Here is a 13,973-nt window from a genome sequence, read left to right on the forward strand (position 1 = left end):
AACCACCTTTGTGTAACCAGCTCCACATCACTGAAGCCTTAGCGCTGACAACATAAGATCCAAACGAGGCTCTGTTCACAAAAATGTGCACACACACACGGGCTTGCATTCACTCGAGCAAACATGAGGTGGCCACCCAGCTCAGAGCTCTCCGACACAGCTTGAGACACTTGAGTTTTAAGCCCCAGCCCTAAGGGGCTGACAGCAGCCAACCCGCAGAGGAAGGCAACGGCGGCTGCTGCACACCCCAGCCCTGAAACAAGATRCAGCAGCCTCAGAAACAGCCCGCTGCCAGCCAAGGCTGCAGCACRAAAGCAGAGCTTCCCTTCCCCCCGTTTCAGAGCGCCCTGCAGAGTTTAGCACTTGATCTCCTCCTCCAGTAGCACCCCCTTCACCCTAAAAATCAACACCCCTTCCCCTGTGCATGCTGTTTGTGTTCACCTGGTGCCCAGCTAAGACCCTACAGAGAAGCCCACCAGCAGGCCACGCAGGGAAGGGACGGGCAAGCCTGGCACCCTGCGCTCCCCCAGGGAGCAAGCTGAGGGAGAGGTAAGGTCTTGGCACCCAGCACGCCAGGAGCCTGAGCCCGTTTCGGCTGCCGAGAGGCTCTCCTACAGCCCTGCTCATGCAGGGTTGTCTGAGCAATTCTGCACACCTGCGAGGAGGTATATAAACCTGCRAAGGTCAGCAGAAGGATTTACACAAGGTATATGGGTTCAACAAACCTACTTAGCTGCTCCAATTCGGGCAGAAACCAAGCTGAGGGGTAACGACGAACAGACAGCRGGGAGAAGAAAGGCCTCAGTGGCTCCAAAACTGAGTGCCAGTGTGGTGTGTCCCCTCCCTGGGCACCAGGTCTGGGTTGGCACTGTCACAAGTCRGCTGTGAAGTGGCAGTCCTGTTGCACATCAGACCCAACAGCAGCAGCTGCAGCTTCCTTGGCCTTGCGGTAGGTGCAGGCGAGCTGTTACTGCAGGAGGGGATTAAAGGGGTGCCTTGGCCAGGGACAGTTTGGCCCCTCATCTGGGACACCTGAGCAAGGGGCCAGAGAGCCCAGTGCCTCCCAGTAGGAAGCTGACAGCAAACACTATAAGAAAGAGCTGGAAAACTAGGTCCCTTACAACACCGTAGGATCAGATCCTAACATCCTTCACATACTGAATAGCATAAGTAACCAGGCAAATCTGTGTGGGGCTGCTGAAAACGTACACGAGCAGAGAGGAGCATCAAAATCAACCTACTGCTTTTAGAAACAAACTAAAAATATTCTCCATAGAAGAGAACGTACAACAGCTAAACCACTTGCTGGAAAAAATAATACTCAATTGCCAAAGTACCTAAATACAAGTGGACGTGATTTAGATGCTCTAATTTGGGTAAAGACAGTTGGGACCAGCCAGCTTTCGGGAAGTATGCCATCAACTCTTCAGCAGTGGTAACCTCCTGGCTTTGCTGCCTGGCTTCTCCTTCCAACTCTCCCACTAACTCAATCTGCTGGTAATTTCATATTGGGCAAGGTGGTGGTGGTGGGTAAATTAAGGACCTGTTTCTCTCTGCTATCCATCCTGCAACTAATCTGGGGTGCAGTAATTTCACCCAGGTACAAGAACATGAAACAGCAACCTGAGACCAGGCACACTGCATGGAGGCTTACGCAGCTGCTGCAACCCACCTGCAAGAAGTGCTCCAGGACACACAGACGAGCACCTCTTCAGGGGCTTCTTGTCTGGCATAGCCAGGAGGCATCTTCTTTTTCAGCTGGGCTTTCACCACCTTGAGTCACCTTTCCTGCAATCCGTTCCTTTCCAGTCACGTGGCAGCTCACTCTCRTAGGCTCTTTAGCAGGTGGTACTAAAGCTGTTTTTCTACCCTGCCATCAGGGCACAGCAAGGGCTGGCAGCTCCCTGCAGACCAGGGAGCCGGGAGGGATCCCAGGGCCAGCAGGGCACCCAGGCAAGGCAAACAGGACAGACCGCAGATGGCAGCCAAGAGTCCAGATCATCAGGAACTTCTGCAGAGCTGGGTTGGGACCAGCAGGGCCCATGGCCAGGCAGGGCTGCAGCAGAGCTGGAGACCAGCACTACCACAGGGTTGCTGGGAAGGGGGTGATGGCCCAAGCTGGGCTGAAATAGGTTGAGGAGGCTCCAGGTGAGGCCAATCAGGGCCATTAAGGCCTGTTAGTGCCCTCAGGGCCCCAACACCTGCTGCTCCCTTTACCCTTGTGAAATCTCTTGTAAAAATCTCTTATTTGCAGGTATCAAGCACTCACCCTTTCCTTCAGCCTCCAAATTCTGCCCTGGTGTGTTTGTAGCTCTTAACATTACAAAGCCTGAGTTGTGACCTGTTTTTTACTGCTGTTGATTTAAAGGGATCCCGGATTTACACCTGCAGGCCACGTTACCAGTTGTGCAGTATGTGCTGCTATTGCTCTGAAGTCATAAAGCAGGGTGTAAATTAAGGACTGGGTTTTTGTGCCATGTGCTTTAGTAGCTAACGGGCAATCACAGAAARGTCATGCTCTGCACTTAAAACTCCATAGTTCAGTGTACAGTGCCTTGTTTGGGTCCTGCTCATGCCTATGATGAATACAGACCTACCAGACAAGATCAGAGCTTAAGTTATATGGGAAGTTACTTAAAACATTACCTACGTGTTGCAAGAACTCTGAAAATAAACAATATTATATACCCTGCTCACTGAAAGAGAATCCAGGAGAGATTTACTATGCAAGCTCCTACAGCTGCAATCCAAACCCATTAAAGTGAAGAAAGACTCCTTCTGACCTAAGTGCCATGGATCACCGCCCTTCATCTCCATCTTTTCCCATGTCTTACAGGAACAAGAAGTTAAAGATATGCTCGCTACTTCTAGGCTTACATCTTGCACAAGCTGGAATTCAATTAACATTATTCTGCAACGAAACTTTGAGAAGCACTTCAGAACTGCTGCTCGCAATGCAGCAGTGACTGAACAAATGATACTCTCATTAATGCTCTGCCTTTCCCTGCTGTGCAAGCCAAATCCTTGAACGCTAAAAGCACCTCAGCATCAGCTGGGTTCACAGACATCTACAGTGATTTTTCAAGTTCCTTGACTTTTATAGAGTGGATGGGGGAAGGGATTCGGTGTGCTTTAATCCATTCTACTGCATGAACTCAGAAATGGTTTGACTCGCTGGCACTGTAAATTAAGCTGGCTGCAGTTATTCAATTCCTGATTATGCTAAAAGTTACTGGCAATAATTCGATGACTATATTTTTTTGTTTGTTTGGGTTTTTTTTCAACTTACCATGTGAATTCAGTTTCTCTGGAAGTAAGTAACAAATGCAATAAAACTGGAGAGAGTAGCCAACACATTCCTATCTGGAAGCCCGAAGGTGTGGATGAACACACTAACAGCTCCCGCGCTCCGTAGGTGACATTTACTGCACTCGCTTCCCAGGCCTGCAGACTGGAAGAACACTTTGCACGAAATAACTACAATTCTCTGCACTCCTCTATGGTTTTTTTAATCTGAGAAGACTAAGCACTTTTTAGACAGAGGTGAATTCATCTTTGCAAGTTCTTAGTCAAATATTATCACACCTATTTTAGAAACTGGAAAACTCAGGCCAAGAATTATTTAGGGCAGGAGTGTCTTACTCTAAAAATAGTCCAACCTATGCAATGGAATCTACTATTAAATACATATAAATATGGAAGAAGATGTTTTATTAGTGCATTCATAAAAATGTAAGCAATTAGGGAACAGATTCCATTTGCTTGGCTTCGCTCCCTTGGCTGTAACCACTGCAACATCTTGTCTTCTAAATCCTGATATCAAACAGATGGAAAGATGAACATAGACTTGAATTATCTCTGGATTAAGTTAAGAAATATGCTGCACAGTTCAGAGTGTAATAAATAAGTTGTTTCTCYACAGTGTGATAGTATTCTGTCAGTCTAACGGTGCCTCTCCTATTCACATGCATTAATAAATGTGCCTTTGCCAATTTATTTCAGTACAAATTACTTTCCAGGATCAGTCAGCATGGCAGAGTCCAGCTCCATGCTGGATACTCAGAACCTGAACAAAGACCTTCTTCCAAAAGCCTCAGCTAAAATTTACTTGGGATCCCCTCAAACTTAAGTGCCCAGGTCAGTTATTCTGATTTTACTGTGACTGAATTACTGTAACTATAAGGACATGTCACGCTCACAAAAGACACGATTCAGACAGCATGACTGCCCTAAAATGATAACTTTAGCATAATACATTTGACAGTGAAGGAGCAATAATAGCATTTGGGGAACAAAAGAAAAATACAATAAATCTGATGACTAAGTGTTCCAGTCCCTGATGTAAAAGCAAAGTAGATCCCTGTCGTATTTAACTTGATTCCTCTGAATTAAACACTTCCATTAAAAGTTTCCCACAGTAGCTTTAATATTTAGTTATGTATTCCACCAAAGAAAAAATCAAAATCTTTGCAAAGAGTTTTTTGTGCATGTGAAATATTTATCAGCATATCTCTGTGGACAAGTATTTTTATCCCCCAGGCTGGGAAAGAACTTCCATGTACAAATCAGTTTCAAAACATTTTATTTTACAGCTAGAAAGTTTTCTATACTTCAGCACCTCATGCAGTGACTTTGTTATTTCACTTGTTAATGAATGATAATTAAATCTCTTTTGGCTGAAAAGGTTGGAGGGCTCCTGCTGTATTGCAAAAACAATTTCTGAAAGTTACAAAAATGCCCAAGTGCCTAGAAAATAAAGAGTAAAGTTTGCCATGTTTTGAGCCCAGGTTTCAATCAGAAGGAAGGATTTATACGAGAGAACAGCATGTTCCAGACAGTGTGTATCATCTCCCTGGTTGAACAGACATAATTATGTCACTTTGTGTCTATCAGAGTAAACAGAATCGCATTCTTAATAATGTACATTGTGGCCACAAATTTCCTTGATCTTACTAACAACTGCAGCAAATACTGAATAAACCAAATTATATGTTACCTGCACAAAGGGCTGTTACATGTGCACATCTAGGTAAAGAGTTGTCAATTTTGGATTTGCTCAGTAGGCTCGGGAACACCTCGTTATTAATTTTTCTTCTTTTCTGTTTTCTCATCCCTTTTAGATGCTTTGAGTCAGAGGATAAATGGAGCGAGTCTTTGCAACAGAGGTGGATAAAGGGTAAATAACTCTACATATTAAGGCATTTTGTGGTGTTATAATGCTACATAAAGAGATACAGTATTGAAGAAGAAATATCAGCATGGGTTTCACCACACAACTCCACCAGTGCAGGCTTCTGCTGGCATTGTAAGGGCAGAATTTGGTCCACAGTTGGTAAACCCAAATGGCATTAATTCTACTATCAAATGCCTTTTTCTGAAGGCAATACAGTGATTTCAGAGGGAAAGATGATTCTGGATTACTTTTTAAATTATAATTTCTCAAACATCGCAATACAAATAGAGTTTAGCAAGGAATTGGGAGAGGGAATGCAATGAGGTGAGTCCGTTCTTAAGCTGTAACATTGGGAAGGGGTCTGCTGAGAGCAAAGCCCCCTCCAGTGAAGCGAGGAACATCAGGTCTGTGCCGTGGAAACTCAGACTCCATGTCAGTCAAGGATCGTTCCTTCTCCCTTGAAATAGAAACAAAGAAAAGGAAAAAAATACATTTTTCATTCCAACTGTTTAGAAACTAAGGAAATCTGTGTCCTCCAAAGTTTCTTTGATGCAACCATGCATCTAGAGATCATTAAAAAATTGTTGATTAAAGCCTGTTAGGCTAAACCACCAAGACTAGGTGTCTGTTTGGATCTAATTACAAGACTGCTGATGTTTTTTGGAATTATTAAAAATCAGAAACAAATGAGCTCTCTTAATGCTAGCCCCAAAATGGTCAGAGCACCTCATTAGAACAAGTCTGTGCATGAGCTCCGTGACTTCAGATTTCTAATCATCATCCCATTCTGGCAAGTATACATTTGTTTTCAAACAAACAGCTACACTCATCAAAGGCGCGATGGGAAGATATTTTTCCTTTGTTGAATTTTAATGAATAAATACTGTTATCTGTCTTCACATTTTAACAAAGTTCTAGTGATAATTATCCTGCCTGCTACATTTGCAGAAAACCAACACGGTGCTGTGTGCGCACTGGTAGCCCCAGGAACCAGCTCTGTCTGAGCACCTGGGAGGGCTTGAATTTGGTGGCCTTAAGAGAACAGAACAAGGGGTCGCGGTCTCCTCTCTAATGAGGCTGGTGAGGTAAGTACAGCAGAACAAATATAAAGGACAGTATTTCAAACTTGCTGTGATATATCTGGAGGTTTCAGAGCTGGGTCTTGAGATATTTATAATTAACCAAGTGGGGCTTTATGAAGTACTAGTTTATCTTAACAGTAGTGGTCTCAAGGCTTTACAAAGGAGGTCAGTACCATTACTTTTATTTTACAGGCATTGAGACTGAGACACAAACATGAGTGCAACTAGGCTTTTGCAAAATTTAGTCTTGAYTGATCAGCGTCCTCAGTCCCCCACAGGGGAAAAGACTTCCTAGAATTAGTGTTTTTTAGTTTGTCCCTCAATATTACCATCTAGGGGGGAGAGAAGGAAGCTCAGAGAAACCCTGTATGATGACTAGCTATGCAAGGTGGCTCAGATGAACTTAAACATAAAAATCATTTGTAAATGTTTTAAACAATATCAATGTAGCACTAACAAAAGGGCCAGCTGACAGGACTAAGAACTAGCATGCTACGCTCATCCCGTCACACCACTGGACTTCCAACTTTGGGGAGAGAAAGGGGTCGAGTCCCTGCTCATTCTGGCGCCAGGCTCCCATGGAGACAGCTCACAGAGGTGCTCATGGGTACGGAAAATTTTGTGCAGCAGAACTGTGATGCAGAATTAATGCGCAAGCAGCCAGGTGCAAAGCTTCTCAGTTACTACTGACATTACTCAGTATGGTTATTTACATGAGTTGGGCTGAAGCATCAGGTCTCTGGTGCAGATTTAAGCTAGCTTCATAGTTTCTTACCAGTCCTTACCAGGATCAAACTGACATGCAGGTGCTAGAGGCAACTAGGAAAAATAACGAAGCAGAAAGGGAGCAAGAAGCAGAAGAAGAGAAAGGGGAGAGTGAGGAAAAGAGTGCCAAAGCATCTGGGAAAGCTGACATTCAGAATCAGAGAGCAGAAAAAGAGGATTCCAAATTCACAAGCAAAATTTCAAACATTGGATTTTCAGCTTGAACCCAAAACAACGCTAAATTCCTGTTGTCTCTTATTATATTCCTTCAGCATCCCATGGAAAACTGCATTAGTTCAGTATCAAGACTTTAAATCACAAACCAGAACTGTCTTGTGTGAATCAATAAAAGCTTTAGATGATACCTTTGTGCAGGGTTATCTGAGAGTATAAATTCTCTTTCATACCAGTGTAGTCAATAATGCTGCTACACTGTTGTCCTTACAGGATCCTCTTTTTATCAGCAAAACCAGCCACATTTATTACAGACATGGTGTTAACATTAGCCAGTGTGATAGAGACCAAGTCAGTGGTTACCTGTCATTTGGGATTTAGAACARCCTGAGATTATAAGAACCAAACAGCCCTGGCTCTCTGGCTAGCGTCTACACGCCAGGCTTTGCCATTACAGCACAGCCTGAGGCTGGGAACGGCGCAGAACGGCTGCACTTCAGGGGGTGAAAGACTCCTTGGGGAAGGGTCTGGCTGCAGAACTGGCTCTCTCTACTGCAGGAAGCGGATGAAATGCCATGCAGAGAAAGCAGTTTGGAGAAGGGCGACTGCATAACACGGTTGTTTCTGTTTCACTGCTGCTGGGCAACACAAACAGGAGTCTAGAGACTACCGAAGTTGCAGTTATCTGGGACTGATGTGCCGAGTTATGCCTTGGGAGGTACATATCCTTTAAAGCAGGATGTGGCCTAACAGATCTGTCTGGAAAACACCACAGCGAGGGACAGCTCAGAGCACAAGCCCAGCACCTGGCTGGCTCTTGGCTGCCTCACACCGAGCAGAAGTGTGAGCCAGGGCTGAGGGTAGAGTGCTGGTAGCTTCTGAGCCAGCGGTGGGGGGAAGGAGATGCTGTGGTCCTGAAGAAGCATCATCAACAGTATGCAGATATATTCCCAAAACACAGGTGTTACAAAGACATCATGCTCACAGGACTGCAACCATGCCTGCCTACAAGCAGAACAACCTGTCAAACTGAACTAAAGGCAGAGATACCCACCCTGACCCTATAAACAGTGTGATGAGTCTGGCACTAATTGACCCACACCAGGAAATTCCACTCACTATGGATAATCAACAGACCCAAGTTCAATCACTATCATCTCACACAATATTTTGAGGTTTTTTTAAAGCACCTATGTCCCCAACAAGGTGTTTGATTCAATAGTTATGACAGAAACTAATTTAGGTAAGATATAACAACAAAACATTGGTGAATTTCTTCTCATCAGATGAACAGAAAGAAACATGAAGCCAGGATCCAAAAGCAAACATTAAAACTATTGTGAAGAGGATACTTAACTGCTGGAAATGGATTACCAGACATTACGGTAGCCTCATGTATTGATCCTAGAGCTCCAGGAAGGCCATTAGCACTGCACAGTTGTTGCTAATTCCAGACATTAAGGTAACCTTACGCAATTTGCAGATGGACAAAGGTCACTGTTTATCACTGACTATTTTGCTAATTCAGTCATCAAAACTGCTGGCTAAAATATGATTAAGAAAGAAATGGATACAGGCAGATTTGAATTACATTCAGCAACACACAGAGCTGTGGTTCTTAGTGCATATGAGGAAGGGACAGGCTGAGGAAGCAGAGTGGAAAGACAAAAGACATACACAGAAAAAAACGGTAACAAATCGTATCAGCTGACTGCAGAAATCTGAGAAATTTCTCTTTAAAAGGAAAAGTCAAATAACTCCATTTTCAGAAGTGACTAGTAATTCTGGTGGCCCAGACTGGAAATTCATTATCAGAATAGTCTCATCTCTCAGCCTCTTCAAATTAGGCCACTTTAATGGATCACAAGTTGAGTAACTAAGATCCTAGTCATTTTCTTTTAATTGAGAGAAGGAGCTGAATGCTCAGTTGTGGACTGAGAGTGACAGGGAGGTGCCATCAAACTTCCACTGGTTACAGGAGAGACAAGAACTTCCTACAGGAAAGTTCTTACAATCTCCCTTCAAACGAGTAGGAAGTTGGACAAAGCCAGACTACAGGCACTGCCCACTTTCCTCCACCTGAGTGTAGGAAGAGAACAAGAAGTGGATGGGGAAAGTCCTTCTCCTCTGCAACCACTGGCAATGATATCCAGCCTCAGAAGAGGATACTCATCAGTCCCAGCGATGACATTACTCTTACATCAGGATTATGTAGTTGCCACCTGAAGAAAGGTTATCCCCCCATATAAGGTGTTTCATTTTAATAATGTATTTCATATTAATACTAACTTGTATAATGCATTGAGATCCTTATAATGTTTGAGGATCTCTTGTTAGATGTGAGAGATCAGACACTATTCTGTGTCCTCTGGGCACCATCTCATTGGCATGAATAATTTAACTGGACTGTACAACATGTCAGACACAGCAACATTGCTGCTGTATGTTTTTGTCCTGAGCATGGATCAAGATAAATCTAAACAAGACTGAAGTAATATGAAGGGTTACATTCAGGAAAATGAAACAATAAAATTATATCACCTCAGTCAAATTTGGCCACGTTCTGATCAAAAGGGTAATGGAGAGTCTAAAAAATCAGGCTTATGCAGAGAGATGGATAGACAAAATTGTTATTGCCCCATACCTGGCCTGTTGTTCCTTGCGTTTCTGAGCCAGATATTTCTTTTTCACATTCAGAAGCTCGTTGGCAAGTCTTTCAATTTCATATTTGTATTCTTGGCTCTGCGATTCATACATATTCAATTCTGAAGACAAAACCTAACAAATGAAAGGCAAAAAGCAGAAACAGAAGATGTTAGTTTCACATACAGGTAAGTTTTACAGGCACTTCTTCCTTTCTCATTCGACCATATAAGGCATCATCGTTTCCTAGCACATCTCATCATGATGTTTCATTTGACCACCTCTGCCCCTCTAAGGACAGTTTACAAAACTAAGGCTATGCCATTTAACTACAATAAAACATGTAAAATATACCCTAAGCATCACTGGAATAGTATTATTAATACATATAGTAGCCTTTAATACTCTGGGACACAAATCTAGATGAAAACACAAAATTAAGGGCTTAAAAAATAATAAGGCAGGAACTTTAAAAACGTATGTGTGTTCACTTTTAACAAGTAATGTTTTCCTAGAATTTCAATATCTTAATTTTGCATTTCTGATGTAAATCATTTACAACAGCGAAAGCAAAGTAATGGCAGATTTGCACAGTTTGAAGAAAACTGTGGTATTTAAAATGAAAGTTCTCCAGTATAACAAGACAGAATTGMAAGTTATGATGTGTAATGTGAACTGAACATTTAAAAATGCCTTAAATGCTTGCAATGGAATTAGAGTTGTGCTTTCTATCTTTTACCAGCTAGGGAAGAGGATACCAGTGTCTAGACTTTCAATTAATAGAGCAACTATTATGGAGAAATCTTTCCACCATCTGCCTTTCTGGTCATTATTAGTGTTTCTAACTGATGGTCGATTTWAAAAGTATATGAAAAGTCATCATGTTCTACAGCATTAATGTAAAGCTTTTGTACCACCTTTCTGAACCATCTTATATACTTGTTTCATGCAGACACTGTGAGACCTGCCTGGAGGAAAGCAAACTGGAACTTTACTAATGGGTTTTATTCACAGGGAATTTTATCTGAAGTAATTAAATCGACACAGGCAAAGTAGTTTCAGGCAGGGCAAATCTGAATACAATGCTGCTTCCATGTGAGTCAATAAACTTCAAAGAGAATAGGAGCATGCATAGTGTGCTCTCCTGCTATAAGAAGGAAAATAACTTGACCTGGCACCACAGAATGACATGCACACCAGTACGCTACAGCATACTGCCTGAATTACACAGTAGCAATTTACTGCATTAAGGACAAATGGGAACCGTATGGAAAACTTCAAATCACATTCAGTTTAGCTAAATTTTGGCTTCTATTTTACATTTCGTTCATTGCTTTTCTCTTCCACGGAAAGCTAAGAAGATTTGCATAACAGGCTCTTTGTTTCCTAAGGGCCCATCTGCTCCTGCATTTTTTTCTTCATGGTTAGTATAGACATGATTATGATGCAGTGAACAGGAGATGATGACTTCAACAGAGGAAGGAGCTGTAAAAGCAGATGAATTCCCGGGGAGAGTGATCTTTCATGCAGACAAGAACGAGAAAAGATCAACTAATTCTATCACAGAATCACTTTTTAATATCATGCTTTCAAAGTTTTCCATAAGGTTCCTTCAAAACCAGGAAATACTCCTCTGGTGACAAGAAGTTAGGACAGGTGACTCCTGTTATCCCTGTAAAAGGCTGCAAGTCTAATACTTGTGTATGTGTTGCAGGAGAAATAACAAGAATTTAAGACCCAGTTTCTCAGTATATTTCCGCTAGCTTGTTAAAAGAAAATGAAATGCTTTTGTTTCGCTTATTACAAGACCTTAATAATTTAAGAAAAGGGAAGGAGAATAAGCCCAACGGAAAACGGATTATGTCCCAGAATATGCATGCACAAAGAGCATTCACAGCAATATGCTGCACATTAATATTCTAATAAGACTTTTTTTCTCTTTTTTAATGAAACAAACAAACATTATGTGACAAAAAGCTATTCCACCACCATTGGTTCTCCCTAGGGGAGGATGCAGTATTAACCTTATTTTCCTGATCTAATATGCTAAGGCATGCGCATCGATCACTGGAAGTCTTCTTAAAGCCTAGGTCTCCAGGATCACCAAGGATATAACTCTGCAAGCCCGGCAGCCTCTTGGCCAGAGACAGGGGACATCTCTTACCTTCAGCTGTTTCGTCTTCTCTCGGAGGGTGTGCCGGTAGAGCTGCAACTGCTCTGCTGCTTCAGGTCCAGGCTGTCGGGCCAAGACATGCTTCAATTCCACATATAGCTTTTCCTTTTCCTAAGAAAAAGAAGGAGGGAAAAGCACACATAAATGCTCTTACTTGAAACTACTATAGCATCAGCACAACCTGCGATGAAATCAACCTCACTGAAAAACGCAACTAAATCAGGAAGATATTTGCAGAAACAAATCTGCCTGTGTGTCAGTCTTTCCTCGCTAGCCATAAGGTATTTAAAGTTGTTGTGATAGCAGTGGGAGAGCTCATTAAGAGAAACACCCAGCTAGTTTGAACAACGTATGAAACCCTCTTAAACGCTGTCATCGGTGAGCACGCTTTACCACAGAGAACATAAAACAGTTACTGGAAAAGTATCCGGGGTGGGAAATTAATTACTAGTCTTTTCATGAGCCACACTGCCTTATATTAAGGATCACAGCCCCATCCAACAGGAAGTGACCAGACTCAACAGAAGCTGAAACCTCAACAAGGACTGTACAAAAGAACCACTCCTTCTTCCAAACAGAATTCAGCAAAGCACATAAATATACACACATACATACATACATGTGTATATAAATGTATATATACCCATACATATATATATATATATAAACCCTTCACCTTAACTGAAGGGGCCCTGGGACAGGGGAGGGAAGGACAAATAGTAACAACTATGACTAGCACCACTAACAGCAAATAATTTCCCTTTGTCATGTGTCTGCTCTTGCTTCATGTTAGAACACAATACTTGCGGGAATTGGGTATGACCATTTCCAAATGGAAAACACACTGTGGACCAACTTGCGGATTTCTGTATTGAAAGGCTGCTTTCAGCTGTGTTTTGAGGATGTCCTTTTTTTTGTCTGAGGAATAAAGCAGTGAACAAAGCCATCCTCACAGCTTTGCATATTTCAGTATTTTTATCATCTACCCTGCCAGACTAAGACTGTTATTATTTAACATTATTTAGTAAGATCCTAGTGGTACCCAGACAGCTGGCAGTGAAAAGGAGTTGACTAGAAGTTGGACCTGCAGACAAAAGACCTAAGAATTTTTAACTGAAGAGGACAAAAATGACAAGTAAGAGGTAGGATATGGGGTTATTTAGACTGGCTTTGACAAAACAGTTTTTCGCTGACTTTCTCAGAAGCTCTGTCTGCAACGCTTACCACAGAAGTCCCCTGTTGCTGTGGGAAAAGGAGCCATAACCACACAGTGCTGCACTTGACTTTGCTCAGTGGTTGAGCCAGCATTTTCAAAAAAAAGGACTTGTTATTTTGAACATGTAAAACCCTGGATATCTAATCTGTAACAGCATAAAGACTCCACAGTTTTCCGACCTTAGCACCTCCTGAAAATCACACACTGAACAGTCACAAGTTGGGGATCCAAAAATGGAAGCACTTCAAATTATGAATCACTTTTGCAAACATTACCCTCAAATTCTGAATATTCCTGGGGGTTAACCCCTTATAAATGCAGTGCAGTTCTTCACAGTTCATCTCCGGAGTAATCAAGAGACCTCCTGAGACTCAGGCTGGAGTTTGCATTGTGACAAAAATTAAACTGAGAATTCATTCTCAGTGGAGAGTTGTTAAGTCACTATAAGTGGCTTCTGCTACTACCTTTTATTCCTGTGGGTGTAAGGTTTTGCCGCAAGTTAAAAGCAACATCGTATGAAAAATCTGCCTTGTCAAAATGTGGCCGGTCAGTATTAACATTCTACCCTTGAATGTATAGCAGATTTGTATTTTGGAAGAGTGCACTGGTAATTTGGATAAATATGGAGCAGTTGATGGATTGAAGGTCTTATGTGCAATTGTTTTCCAATTTATTTCTCTCCTAACCCTCTACAAGGGCCAACGAAGCTCTTCAAACATTGTGCAATGGTGTGTATAATAACCCTAT

General features: G+C 42.3%; 1 protein-coding gene across 1 annotated transcript in view; it reads right to left on the reverse strand.

The window, feature by feature from the left end:
- Positions 1-5,509: 5,509 nt before the first annotated feature.
- Positions 5,510-13,973, reverse strand: part of CFAP58 (cilia and flagella associated protein 58) — a 70,423-nt gene continuing 61,959 nt past the window's right edge. The window contains exons 17-19 of the mRNA XM_026069670.1: positions 12,002-12,121; positions 9,839-9,972; positions 5,510-5,630 (exon numbers count right to left, since the gene is read on the reverse strand). Coding sequence (XP_025925455.1) covers positions 5,510-5,630; positions 9,839-9,972; positions 12,002-12,121 — 375 coding nt within the window. The remainder of the gene's footprint in view (positions 5,631-9,838; positions 9,973-12,001; positions 12,122-13,973) is intronic.

Source organism: Apteryx rowi, unplaced genomic scaffold, assembly GCF_003343035.1.
Source record: "Apteryx rowi isolate R43461 unplaced genomic scaffold, aptRow1 scaffold_3, whole genome shotgun sequence".
In the NCBI taxonomy this organism is placed as follows: domain Eukaryota; kingdom Metazoa; phylum Chordata; class Aves; order Apterygiformes; family Apterygidae; genus Apteryx; species Apteryx rowi.